The sequence below is a fragment of the Anabrus simplex genome, chromosome 13 (assembly GCF_040414725.1).
Source record: "Anabrus simplex isolate iqAnaSimp1 chromosome 13, ASM4041472v1, whole genome shotgun sequence".
NCBI lineage: Eukaryota > Metazoa > Arthropoda > Insecta > Orthoptera > Tettigoniidae > Anabrus > Anabrus simplex.
The window spans coordinates 103,838,474-103,853,201 of record NC_090277.1 but is presented as its reverse complement, the minus strand read 5'-3'; the positions used below and the strand labels follow the sequence as shown (position 1 = coordinate 103,853,201).

The 14,728-nt window shown below is 38.8% G+C and overlaps 1 protein-coding gene across 2 annotated transcripts in view; it reads left to right on the top strand.

Annotated features, from left to right (window-relative positions):
* Grasp65 (Golgi reassembly-stacking protein 2) overlaps positions 1-9,605 on the top strand; it is a 42,205-nt gene extending 32,600 nt beyond the window's left edge. For both annotated transcript variants that reach the window (XM_067157260.2, XM_067157261.2), the window contains exons 6-7: positions 171-414; positions 9,298-9,605. In XM_067157260.2, coding sequence (XP_067013361.2) covers positions 171-414; positions 9,298-9,473 — 420 coding nt within the window. In that variant the 3' untranslated portion in view covers positions 9,474-9,605. The remainder of the gene's footprint in view (positions 1-170; positions 415-9,297) is intronic.
* Positions 9,606-14,728: the final 5,123 nt, after the last annotated feature.

Sequence of the window (14,728 nt, the reverse complement as noted above, 5' to 3'; positions counted from 1 at the left end):
GCACCTAGATTTGAAGTGGGACGTCAGAAATGTATCTGGAAATCCTGTCGTCTGGCAGCCCCGAGTATTAGCCATACTCTAAATTATAATCATTTATGTGATCCCTGTGGCAATAAATTTACATAATAAGAGGCACTTTACCCTAATATGTGTAATGTTTCTGTTTTCAGATGCCACAGGTTGCAGGCTCGGTGATGACTCCTACAGCACCTCCAACGTCCGACATAGCCAGTGGCATTGCCGGGATGAGCCTTGCTGGTGCACCACACCCGGCTACTCTAGGGGGGACCACTACAATGGGTCACACCACCAGCCACTTGTTCCCCATGCCTCCAAGGAGTGGGATAGAGACTGCAGCCACTGCCAGTGGGGTGGTGCCATCGGTTGCCAGAACTGCCACAACATTAGCAACTAGTAGGTCTTCCTTTAAATTACATTATTTACATTTTCTTTCCATGCCCACCTCACTTGGAAGCCGTATTTTTGATCATGCTAGCCCAAAAGGGTATATATAGCAAGTGAGACTCCGTGCCATACGGTATTTAAAATGTCTTTAACGATTATCTGACAAAGTTAATTAAAATTCTGCTAGAGGTTGCTCATAAAGCGTTCTGGTTTCTCTGAAACCTGATAGAGTAAAACAGAACGTTGAAATTGATATGCAGGTAGCCTGAATGGCATGGAATGAAAATGCACCTGGTAGGTGAGGCCATACAATTTTTATTATTGTTCCGGTGTTTCCGTGGTTCACAAAGGGATAAGAAGTGCCTAGGTTGAATGGCTGGACAAGGAATTAATTAGAAGAGAACTTACACTCACTCCGTAGGCTTCTGAGGCCTATCTCACAATCCTCTTCCATCCTTTTTGATCTTGAGCCTGTTCTTCCCAGTTATCAAAATGTAGGGTCTGGCATAGCTTGTTGATCTCCTTCTTCCAGATGCTTTGAGGTCTCCCTGAAGGTCTTTTCCCATTAAGAGATCCGTTGTATAGATCTACTGGTGCTCTGTTATCCTGCATCCTTAGTACATGTCCAGCCCAGAGCAGTCTCTTGGATTCTATCACATCCATTATAGTGTGTTGTTGAGAGAGGGTTTAAATCTCATAATTAGATCTTTTCTGCCAGCTTTGAGAGGTAGGATTGAATCATGGGCCAAATATTTTTCTATAAACTTTATTCTCAAAGACTTGCAACTGCTGCTGCTCTTTCTGGGTTATACTCCATGTCTCGGAACCATACAGAAGTACTGGTCGAATGATTGTACCATTGTAGATAATCATTTTTGGATTCCTTGTTAAAAACTTGGAGCCTAATATAGGGCTCATAGAGTAAAATGCCGTATTTCCATTCTTAATTCTAGCTTGGTGTTTCTGTTGCCTTCGGTTTTGCTCATTGATTAATACACCAAGGAATTTAAACTTGTCTACTTAACACAAAAAATTTCGGAATTTTATTTCTTTCCTTTTCTCTTTTCTAGTTCAAAATTGAGAGATAGATAATCTGAATGAATAACCGACAATATACCAAGTTATGAGCTGGTCAGTTCTAACAATATCTGGGCCTTAGAAGTCCAAAAATCAGGTACAGCACTAGTGATAATTACCAGGCAGTTAATTTACAGTGAAAAGAGCATTATTGCTCTTGACAGATACAATATTTTGCTCCTAGAGTTTACATTACACAGCAGTCTGAGCTCTAAACTACCATAGTATAGCCTCGCAGAGGCAAACAGTTTCTTTTGATGCAATAAAGAATTCCACCTCACTTTTAAGTGTTCATGCGCAGTTGCCCCGATGTAGGCTTATTAGTTGCTCAACAGTTACTAATGTAACTGTTCCCGAAGGCAACTAACACAAGGGAATACTTGCACTCCGAAATAATTAAACAGGGGCATAATTGCCCATACTACGTGGCCTTAACCCTTTCACACTCAGCGTGCCGATCTATCGGCGCGAGAGGTTATGACAAGAAAGCACACTGTGCCGATACATCGGCTCTGTCCTATTTACAGATTTTGGTCATTTGCGTGACTGTTAAATCGTAACAGTTGATCGTGACGGTACCTTAAAGCATTAATTTGCCTTTTACTCAACAGTTATATACACCAGCCCTACAAAATATTTTTATTTTCGACAAACGAAATTTGTTGACCGTGATTGTTTATGTTGTGGTTAGTTGAAGTTGTTATCGCGTGGATCTGTTTCGGTTGGCTTACGAATACAAGAAGTTGATCTTGCTATGAGTTTTGTTTAGAGTTTATTTCGTTTCTTTGGTATATCGTGTGTTCGATGTACTTCATAAACTATAATTTTACTCCTTTTCATAACTCTGTTGATGCACGTGCTTGCGTCATCTTTTTATCATAATGGCTAGACCATATTCAAGGCCGAATAAGGCCGATATCCTTGAATTTCCAGATGATTTAGACAGTAAAGTGATTCCCATTATGTGGGAAATGACACAGTCGCAGCTACTCACCGTGCATCGGACCGCGAGGACCTGACATCGATGATTGTTACATGTACACTGAATAACTTTGTGCCATGCTTCATGAGTGAATTGCAGCACACACATCATATTGATATCAAATTATTCAGAATTAAATGTTCTTTCTTTCACATCTAAGAGTAAAGAAGGAAGATGCAATAATGTCTGATTTTCCTGTCATTGAAAGCCATAATTTATTTTTTAAATTTATTTTCAAAATTTAATAATTTTTTGGGCTTTACCAATAACAATACGTCCTAGGTATATTCATTTCTGAAATGCTCATAGTTTCCTGTATTAGTGTGATTTATTTTATTTTAATGTGTGTTTAATTGATTACGTGTTGAATTTTTGTAATTTGCTTTGGAAAATCACAAAAATTAGTTCGAGTGTCTTCGAGCAAACCCCTGCATATAGGTTGAGTGCCAAAGGGTTAAAGGTAAAAAGAAAAGGTTGGACATAACTGGTCATAAACAAAATGCAAGGAGGCAAAACACCAGCACTCCTTATAGAAATTGTTAAAGCCGTAAGTGGGCTTACGGACCGAAAATACAGAGGCTAATCCTATACTACACGGGAGTGGCTAAAGGAGATACATTAATGCAAGACAAGATTTAAGAAATTTAGAAGTAGAAAGCTTTAGTCACGCAATGCAAGGTTGAATGGGAAATGACAGAGGGTCATCGCTCTTCGTTCCCTTACGTTACATATTTTTCAGTAGGGAATAGAACCAAAGTCCTCAGACTTGCCAAAAATTCTACATTGAAACCACCAGTCTACAAAATTACATTGAAAAAAAAAAGAGGTTGAAATCTTCCCCTCAAATTACATGCAGGAGCTATCCACATGTCTATGTAAATTCTACCATTATCTTGTGCCGTTGGATCTTCCTCACACAGGTCTGGCCCCTACCTCTCTTAGGTCAAGTCACACTCCCAAGCACTGGAGCAATTCAGACAAGACGAAGCTTTTATAGTACCCTAAGGGGAAGCTTCCAGAATTCTTTACTGACAGGCTGGATTCTTGTACACACCTCCGGTTTGAATTGGCTAGAGAACCTATTTCCAAGTATGCAATAGGCCGATTACCATTGAGGAGGAACCAGCTGAAGTGTTGACAACTTTGGTAGATTAACGAAAAACAATCCACAGAAAAAGGTTTACCAACAACAAAAATGAAATTTCCTAAGCTCTAGGTTAGTTTTTAGTCCATAAGAGTCATCATCTTCATAATTTCTTCGCTCCAGCAAGCTGGGTGCGGTTGTGTTCGAGCCTCCTCCAGTTTGTTCTATCCATCCACAGATGCTGCTCATATATGCTACACCAGTTCACATCTCTAATTTCAAGGTCCTTCAATGTCTGTTTTTCCCAAACATCACAAGGTCTTCCTCTTGGTCTCTTCCCAGAAACATTGTGGTTAAAGTATGTTCGAGGAGTCCTGTGAGGGTTCATTCTTTTCATGTGACCATACCATTGCAATCTCTTCCCTTCTAGAGGCTCCAGCAAGCTTTTTTCCAATCCAAGCTGTTGTCGGATATCCACATTCCTTATTTTATCAATTTTTGTTTTTTGTAGACGAGAACTGAGGAACTTCATTTCTGTTGCCTGAAGACAACTCTTTGTTGGTCAGTAAGTGTTGCTGCTTCCAGGCCATATGTCAATATAGGTACTAGATATATTTTGTACAAGCTGATCTTGGAAACTAACGGAAAAGTTTCATTCCAAAGTATTTGACGTACAACGTGATAGAATTTGGAAGCTTTCTGTATTCTGTTACTAATCTCTTGATGTATGGTATTGTCTGATGACAGAACACTACCTAAATACTGGAAATTGTCTACAATATCCATCTCCTCATCTCCAATTCTTAGATGAACAGTTGGAGAGTTTCTACTCATCACCAAGCCAACTGTCTTCGTTTTGCTGATTTTGAGACCTAATGCCTGCTGCTCACAGTAAAATTTTCTGTTAAATTTATTGTACAATAATTTAATTTTATAATATTTCTGTTTCTCACGGTCAAATTCAAGTTTTATAAAACATTTGATAAAACTTTTCATAAAATAGGACATGTTCAATTCCGTAAAATTAATTTTACGAAACGAACCAATCAGCGAAGCTGACATCACGATGATGTTGGTGCTACGTCGTGAGAAGATCGTGAAGCTCGATTGTAAACAAACACTTCTTTCTAAAATGGCAGGATCCGGGTGGACTAAGGAAGCTGTTAGTGTTTTACTGACAAATACCAGGAATATCCTTGTTTGTATGAAGTTAAAACACCACTTTATCACAACAGAAATGCAAGAAGACAGGCAGAAAACCCAATCGCCGAATCCCTATATGAATGCTGGTCTTCTAACCTCAACTAATTTTCAATCAAGGACCACAATCCTGTACCTTCTTCTCTTCTTTTGATCCAATCCCGAGTCCAGCATTTCCTGGCATTTCTTTTCTTCCTTTTTACCACTGTACAAATAATTGCAGATCAAACAGCAAGTTTTGCTTTGTTTGTTGGAGCCATACTCTCAAACACACTGTAAGTTGAACAGCTGATTCTTGGTTTAAAAGTTTATCGATAGATGGCAGCACATACAAATCTTAGTTCAGAAGTGAGTTCATATATGGCCATCGTGATGCTTTGACGGATTTTATAAAATAATTTTACCGTGAGCAACACAATTTGTTTTCACCAAAATTTTATAAAATTAATTGTACTACAAATTTTATGAAACATTTTACCGTGAGCAATAGGCATAAGGTTGTAAAAGCTTCATGCCAGAGATCTAGTCTAGTTTGTACTTCCGCTTCTGTCTCACCCCATACCATTACATCATCAGCAAAAACCAGGGCATTAGTTGTTGGATTCTTTCTTTTAACCGCTTTTAAAACTTCATCCATTATGATTGTGAAGAGAAGTGGTGAAAGACAACTTCCTTGCTGGACTCCACTCTTCATTTCGAACCAACCTGACCTTCCATCCTGGACCTGAACACAACACTTGGTTTCATTATGTAATCGTTGTACTCATGCTACGATGTCATCGGGCACTTTCTTATGTCTCAAACATTCCCATATATGCCTGCATGGTACATGGTCATATGTTTTCTCAATATCCAGAAAAACTGTTATAAGTATTTTACCTTTCTCCCAATACTTCTCATAGAGCATTCTGGTGGCAAAAATGAGGTCTATAGGTCTAAATCCATGTTGTTCCTCCTTAAGTGTAGGTTCAACATATTTTCTAATCCTGCTCTCAAGGATGGATTAGTAGATTTTGAGGCCATGTGACAGCAGAGTTATACCTCTGTAGTTGGTACATTTCTTTCTATGACTTTTTTCAACAATGGGATGATGACTCCTTGCTTCCAATCATTGGGTATTACATTCTCTTTCCAGATTCTATTTAGTACCCTGTACATCCACTGTTGTCCTACCTCTCCTAGTGCTTTGGTCATCTCTCAACACTTAATTCATCTGATCCTGTTGATGTGTTGTTTTTCAGCTTAGATATTGCTGTCTGTACTTCCAACCATGTCAGACTAGTGGTATTTGTGCTGCCAAAATCACAAGGTTTGTCGTCTAATGGAGTGACATTTTCATAACAGTTCAGCAAAGTTTCAAAATGCCTTTGGAACTCCTGTAATATTGTGGTCTTATCCGTAGTCACCTTACCATTCTACAGATTGGATAGTTCCTTTTGAGTTCTTCTATTCTTAACAATACTGTATAATAGTTTCTTATTTCCATCCTGTGTTAAGAGTGCACTAATAAATTGATGGTAGAGCCATCTAGTAGAAGATGACATTTTTTGGGAGTTTGCAAGTTCAAGTCCATTGTCACAGATGGCCGTAGAAAAGGCGCGCATTTTAAATCCCCGGGGAAGGTGTACCCCTTGTATAATTATTATGATTTTTTTTTTCACAGCGGTATGCCCAACTAAGGAGCGTGATTGAACTTATTTAGCAGATGAATTTTCTTTCTTCTCTTCATCCTCTCGCTAAGATTTTTCTTCCATTCTTCCGTCCGTGCAGTGTTAGTTCTCATCGTGTGTTTTTCAGCGAAATGTTTGTTCACCAGTGTTCTAAAATTAGGCCTGTCCGATATAATTTTGTCTGTTATGTTGATTTTGTCTTTTTCAATTTTAATTATCCAATTATTCTTGACTTTAAGTGAGAAGGCATGATTAAATATCCTTTTAGTAACTCTTCCACTGTCCATTCTTTGAATATGACCATAAAATTTCAATAGTCTTTTTTTTAATAGTGTCTTGATATTATGAGAATGCTGGTATAACTCAGAAGACCTTCTTTTCATCCACACACTCTCTGGGCATACTGGGGCCAAAGATTTTCGTAAGGATTTTCCTTTCCCATTTTTCTAAATTTTTAGTTAGTGGTCGGCTCCCAATGATCATGGTTTCTGCTGTGTATAATGCTTCAGGCTTGATTACCATGTGTTATAGTGTATTAATTTAATGTTTTGACGTATTGATTTTTTTGTTGTACCTGTTGCATGTGTTTCTATAGACTTTTTGTAATTTAGAAATGATCTCTTTGTTTGCTAGAAATGATCTCTTTGTTTGCTTCACGATGTAATGCGGATGGTTGATCGGTTTCCCCTTCTTCTTTCTCTCCATCCATTCCCTTTTCCAGATTCTCTCTGGGTAGGGTAGTGTACCAAAGCCCTCCACCTTACTCGATCTTTCCACCATTCCTCTTCTAGTACTTTATTGCTATCGACTCCTCTATTTGCAATACACTCCACAACAGAGCTCCTCCATCTCATTCTAGGGCGTCCCCTAGGCCTCTTTCCAGTCCCTGTATCCATGAAGGTTCTCTTTGGTGTTCTCTCTCCTGACTTTCTCATCATGTGTCCAAACCATTTTAGCTTTGCTATATCAGTCTCTTCTTGAAGTTTACACACTCACGCTTCTCCTTATTTCTTCATTTTGTATTCTGTCTCGTCTTGTCTTTCCCTGTTTGCTTCTCCAGAACCTCATTACACCTGCTTGTATCTTACTTTGGTTCCGCTTAGTCAACATCCAGGCTGCTGAAGCATAGGTCAGTATAGGTTTATAATAGGACGAGTATAAAACCTTCTTACACTTCATTGGAACATCTTTGTTCCATACAATGTCTCTCACACACTGGTAGAAACTTGCAGGCTGCTGTATTCTTAAATCAATTTCTCCATCCAAATTTCCATCTTGTGACATCACGTTCCCCAAATATTTAAAATTTACTGGGCGAATTGGCCATGCGGTTATGGACGCGCAGCTGTGAGCTTGCATTCGGGAGATAGTGGGTTCGAGCCCCACTGCCGGCAGCCCTGAAGATAGTTTTCTGTGGTTTCCCATTTTCAACTTAATTAAGGTCATGGCCACTTCCTTCCCACTCCTAGGCCTTTCCTATCCGATCATCGCCATAAGACCTGTGTGTGTCGGTGCGACGTAAAACAAATTGTAAAAAAAAAAAAAAAAAAAAAAAAAAATTTCACAACTTCAAGAGGTTCATTTTCTATTTTTATCACTCCCCTAGATTTTCTGTTACTTCTCATCGTGATCAAAGTCTTGCTTTTTGCAGTACTAATCTCCATTCCAATATTTCTTATCTCCTCATTCCATTACTCAACCTGTATCTGTACTTCCTCTTCATTATCTTCCCAAACTACAATGTCATAAGCAAAGAGCATAGACTTTACTTGCTTGCCCATCTTCTTCTTGATATTATGTAGAATTCTATTCATGATGATAATGAAGAGTAAGGGAGACAATACACTTCCCTGTCTTAAGCTTGTCTCAACTCTGAACCATTCAGTTTGACCCACTTTGATTCTAACACAGCTTTCGCAATTTTGATACAATGCTGTTACCATCTGCATTGTTTCATTCCCAATCTGTGCCTCTGTCAATGTTTTACATACCAAATTCCTTGGGACACTTGTCATATGCCTTTTCAATATATAGAAACGTTACTACCATGTCCTTTCCATCAATTGACGCAATGTAAATATTGGGTCAAATGTGGACCTGCCTCTTCTGAATCCATACTGGTGTTTTGTCAATGTTCCCTCTACTCTCTCGTATTCGTTTATCCAAGATTCTTTGATACATTATCAAAGATTTTTTGATACCTGTATGAGGTATCAGTGTCACTCCTCTGTAATTTTCACATTGCTTCCTGTCTCCTTTCTTGAAAATTGGTATAATGACCCCTTTTGTCCACTCTGTTGGAACAGTCTTTTCTCTCCATATCACTCTGAAGAGTCTATACAACCACTGTAGACCTACTACTCCTACTGCTATTATCATTTCTATGGTAACCTCGTCAATTCCAGCTGCCTTGTCCCGTTTCATTCTTTTAGTGGCCCACTCAATCTCTGTCATGGAGACACCTCATTTTCCTTATCTTCCATCTCCACTAAATTTGGTTCTTCGATTTCTCCTTGTACCGAGGTATTTTGCACGTTGTAAAGCTGTTGAAAGTATTTTCCCCACATCTGCAATATATCCTGCTTCTGTGTCATCATTTCCTCCTGTTCATTTTTAATGAAGTTAGCACCTTCACCTGGGTTTTTCTTCTTTTTAACCCACTGGAATAAGATCTTTTAGCTTCTGGTTGTATCTTCTTGCAGAGATTCAGTGAATTTTTGCCAGCATTTCTTTTTCTCTTCTTTCCCCTAAATATTCAGACTTATTTATGTGATGGATTATTATTATCATGTACTAACCTTAGTCCAGTGTAACTTCCATATCAAAGACTTACAAATTACTTTGTGTTGGTTAAAGCTATTTTTATTCTACCATTGCAGGTGTTTCTCAACCTAGCATACCTGGAATGCCTGTGACGACCCCAATATCTCTCCCCGGCATGCCTCCTATCACGGTGAGTGCTACCCTGCCTCTGACCACACTGGAGGGGCTGAACGTGTCCACGGCCAGCAGTGTACCTCAGCACGTCGCAGTCGGTATTCCTGCCACACAGTAGCACCACCACCAGACTTAGAGACTCGTTATCATTGGGTGTGCCTCATGCGAGATCAGACCAGACAGTGCAGTAGTGAATCACTTTTGTCTCTTTTTTGATTTACTAAAATATAATAAACTATCAAAATATGTCTCTTTCTGTGTTATGGTCAGTGTGATTTTGGGTAGTGCCTTTGTTTTTAGATAGTCGTTATCTGGAATATCTGAAAGGCAGAGCTTTAACGAGTTTTGTTCTGGGAGCAGCCTGAAACTCTTTGTTGTAAGTGCACTTTTTCTAACTGTTTCAGTTGGCCTAGCCACTGTTGTCTAAATATAGAAAAATTCATACCTATGAAGAAATTCTTCTCTCAAATTATCGAGTGCAGACGCTACAGGGAATATAAAGTTACAGAAAGGAATTGCAGGAGTATTGTGCGATTAGTGCATGCTGGTCCACCTTAAATCAAAAGGGGAATTGTACTAGGACTTGTCGGATAGTGTTACAGGAGCCAAGAGTTGGCCGGTCACCAAAGAGTGAAGCATTTTCTATACACCGTGGAGATGTGGATCTTACGCTGGTCTCTTGGAGTTGTTCCCATTCAGGACAAAGGCAGAAGGGGTGCCTGAGGTGGTATGACCATGTCATGAAAGCAGCAACCGGTACCGTTGCTTATGATACCCATGGAAGGCAAGTCACTGACATGGAGATCATTCAGCTCAAACTGAATGTTGAATATAATCACTTAAAATGGTGCTTGTTGATTCGAGGAGCAGACCCTTGTACCTGCGGTAAAACATGCGATAATTGGCTGTGTTATGAATATATTCTGCCATAAAATACTGAGATTACGAAGGACATCTAAAAAGTAAGAAATATTCTTCAAAAACCTTTCTCATTCCAGAAATTTGGTGCATCCTAATTTATGTAAAACTCTTCCATTGGTTGTCTTGTCATTGCGTAGTTTGGTACGTCGTACAACCTTGGAAGATGGCTAATTCTTCAGATCATAATTCTAGGACCTCATGTACATATTGTACCTGTCCATGGCTAAACTCAATTGAAGAGAACACATACTGTTCTTTTAATGATGTAAGATGGGACATAAGTTCTTCTGTAAAGAAATCTTGGAGCAAAAATTAAAGTAAAATCCTAATTTATTTACATAAAATGACCTATGATAATGATATTGATTACTCTAGTAATCCTTAAATTAAAGTTATAATAATTTAACAAGTCAGCAATCAGAGGGGGTGTATATACTTAAATTTCCCTGATTCTACATTACAATACAAATATTTGTGGATTATAATTTAATTTTTATGAAGAATGGTTTATGTGGATTCCTCCATTGACCTTTAAAATAATAGCAAAGCAAAGTCACCTCCGTACAGGCCCTGAAGGCCCTTGGAGGAGTGGAAGGTAAAGGCTTCCACCATTGTTAACATCAGCACATGATGGGGTAGAGTGGTTAGCTCTACGCCCAGCCGCCTTTGCCCCCAGGAATTAACCTGGTACTCATTTTTTGTGTAGGCTGAGTGAACCTCAGGGCCATAGTGGAAATCTCGTTTCTTAAATTTTACAACTTCTTGATGGGGATTCGAACCCTTTTAAAATAATAAATCATTGAATTAAGTAAACAAAAATCGATAACCTTAAAAAATCCATCAAATATGGTTTTACGCAATAAAAGTTGATATCATTTACACTTTTATTTATTTGCAGTTACCTTGCTGAATAAGTAGATATAGATGTCCAATTCTCATTAGTTTCAGAATCTGACATGACTCAAATAACAAAAAATAATCAATCATATCAAGGTAGCAGAGCAGAAATCATGCATATCCACACAAAAATTATCAACGCCGATAAAGCAAATTGACTAGCCGTAAACAGCTGTTGGAACCACAGTGGAGGTGGACAGACAAAGTTCTATCTTCATTGATATGCATGGTGAGGACCAATCGGTTTCCTTACATTCACCTCTGCATCTTCAACCTGGGCAGTAACACTACCCAGGTAAGTGAATCTCTCTACTTTGCCCAGTCGCTGGGGTCCAAACAGGATTTCCTGTACAGGAGCTATGGAGTTCACTTCCATGCTCTTTGACTTCTCAACTCTTATCCTGAGGCCCTTTTTATTTGATTCTTTAACCAGAGCATCTAGGTCAGTAAAAATAAATTGTTTCTCTATGATTCATGATTTTTCATTAATAAATGTATATACGAAGACCACTGAATGGATTTTCATGGTTGATGCCTTAAATGAAACTGTGACTATTAATATTGGCTGGAAAAATTTATCTTTTAAACTGAAGTACTGGGTTATACCATGTATTTGCAAATAATCCACACATCCTATTTTAAGGAAAGAATTAAAAAAGAAAAGAAAACTGGTGTTAATTTGTATTTTATTTACAAGAAATTAATCCTGCATAATGATGTACTCCAAAACTGAATACAATAAAATACAAATTTATGTTGCAAAACACATCGCCATCTTCTCGTGCTGTTGGGTAGGCAACCTGTTGATCAGATCTGTACTGGGCAAGTTGGCCATGCAGTTGTGAGCTTGTATGCGGGAGATAGTGGGTTTGAACCCCAGTGTCTGCAGCCTGAAGATGGTTTTCCGTGGTTTCCCATTTTTGCACCAAGAAAATGCTGGGGCTGTACCTTAATTAAGGTCACGACCTCTTCCTTCCCATTCCTAGGATTTTCCTGTCCCATCGTCACCAAAAGACCTGTGTGTGTCGGTGCGACGTGAAGCAAATTGTAAAAAAAAAAAAAAAAAAAAGTCTGATTTGTCATATGGTTTGCTTACCTTCCTCTGATATTTCACCTTTTTTAATGATTGTGCTGTCTGGTATTAGCTGTATAGGAATATGTGTGAAACCCCCAGCAAATACTGTTTATTTTTTAAATTTGCAATTAGTTTCTTGCCAGCTGCAAGTAGAACTCTCTCTGACGTACTTTCTCCCTGCTGCTTGGTTTCCTATGTTCTCTGCAGTTTCTCTTCAGTAACACTAAGCCATGAACGAGCGATTATGGAAACTTGCAACCCTACTTAAAACATGGTTCACAGTTCACTTCTAACGTGCTACTGACGCCACACAGACAAAGGCCGGACAATGCTATAGTGTAATGGGATCCATTGTTTGAGGCGAAGCAATACCAACCTTATTTTAAATAATGTGCACACCCAAATGTGTCTTTGCTGAATTGCAGAAAAAATTTGCATGGAACTTTCATGTATAAATGGTTACGCTGCTTCTAATTTTCAATCCAATGGCTGAGCGGAGGCTCTGAGAGGGATCGCCTGATTGTTAGAAAGTTGTGTCCGGGAGATAGTGGGTTCGATGGATGATTTAATGAAAAGAGTGAAATAGCACAGCAAGAACAGTGCATTCGATGCATTTGCATTTGCAGATGATGTGGTGATTTGGGGAAGTAATGAGGAAGTTCAAGGAAAGATTAATGCTTGGAATTGTCATTTTAAGGAATTTGGACTTAAAATCAGGCTTAAGAAAACAGTTATTATGACAGTCAACAGACAAAAGTCAGGAGCAAATATCACAGTAGATTGACTGAAATTGCAAGAAGTTAACCACTTCCAATACCTCGGTAGTGTCCTGACTGAAGTGAACCGATAAAATGCTGAAATCACAAACGGCGTTCAAAGAGGAGCTGTCCTTTACTATCAGGTTAGAAGCCTTCTCTGGGATAACCAGATTCCAGTACCAGCCAAATGAACACTTTATGAAGTTTACTTCCTGCCCATAAGAACCTAAGGCCTTCGAACTTTTATCATCACAGGCAGAGATAAAAGAAGACTCCAAGCTGCAGAAATGAAATTTCTCATCAGGACAGTGCTACAAAAAACCAGGAGAGATAAGGTCTGCAATGGGATGAGAGAATTATGTGATACCATAATCAGATCAAAATTGAAATGGTATGGCCATGTAATGAGAATGGACTCTTGCTCAGTAGCTAAATAATGGTTGGAGAAAACCTTAGATGGCAAAAGACTTAGAGGCAGACCGCGAAGGAGATGGATCGAACAAGTCAAACAAGATCTAGAACATAGAGGAGAGGATTGGAACCAAGAACAGGAAGAAGAATGGTACCTGAATCAACTGAAGTGGGGAGTGCTCATACACCACACTTGAGAAACTGGAGACGGTTAACTGATGATGATTACTTCAGTGAAATATGTAACATTCTCAGTAAATTGGAAGTTGCTAGTAAAAACATAAGCCTCAAACACATCTGATTTTTAAGGAGTAAATGGCAAAAGTTAAAAATTATTTACTTGGGGATGAACCAGAATAGCAAATTGCATGTTCAAAATTATAAAACACATCATCATAAGAATGGACTAATTTTACTTTCAGGAGATATGATAATTACAGTAGTAAAAGTAAATTTAATTTGATATGGAAGTCTCAAAGGGAGCCTCCGTGACTCAGACGGCAGCGTGTCGGCCTCTCACTGCTGGATACCGTGGTTCAAATCCCGGTGACTCCATGTGAGATTTGTGCTGGACAAAACGGAGGCGGGACAGATTTTTCTCCGGGTACTCCGGTTTTCCCTGTCATCTTTCATTCCAGCAACACTCTCCATTATCATTTCATAGCATTTATCACTCATTAATATAAATCGCCTTGGGAGTGGCGACCCCATTGTAATAACAGCCTACATATGTTTCTTTCATTACATCCCTGACCCAGTCAATGACTGGAAAACAGGTTGTAGGTTTTCATTTTCATGGAAGTCTCAAAATAAATTATTTTCTGTTGGACACAATGCAGGAGCAAATCCAATACTGTATTCTTCTAGTTCCTGAGTGTGTTCTTCAAACATGCATTTGATTCTCGTTCTGATGTAGCTAGATCTTGATGAGAAATTTTCTGTACATCTTAGACCTGTTTCAGTGTACCAGTGGCCTCATTTCCTTGAATTTAGGAAACTTTGTGCAGCTCTCATCTGTGCATATATTCATACCTGCCAACTTTCCCGATTTAGGAGGGAACTTCCGATTTTCAACAGGTTTTCCCCACCACCCGATTATTCTATTATTTCTCCCAGTTTTGTGAATTTCAAACATTTGTTTTCAAATGTAAGAGATGACATTGGCTTTCTGTATGCCAATGGCTGGAAGTCTTCGCTCATTGGCCACTTTCAAATGAAATATCAATGTTTATTAATACGAGAAATGTGCGTGGAATGCGAGGTGTTTGTTGAAACCAGCATATCGCGATGGTAAATCTCTTGTTCTCGCGT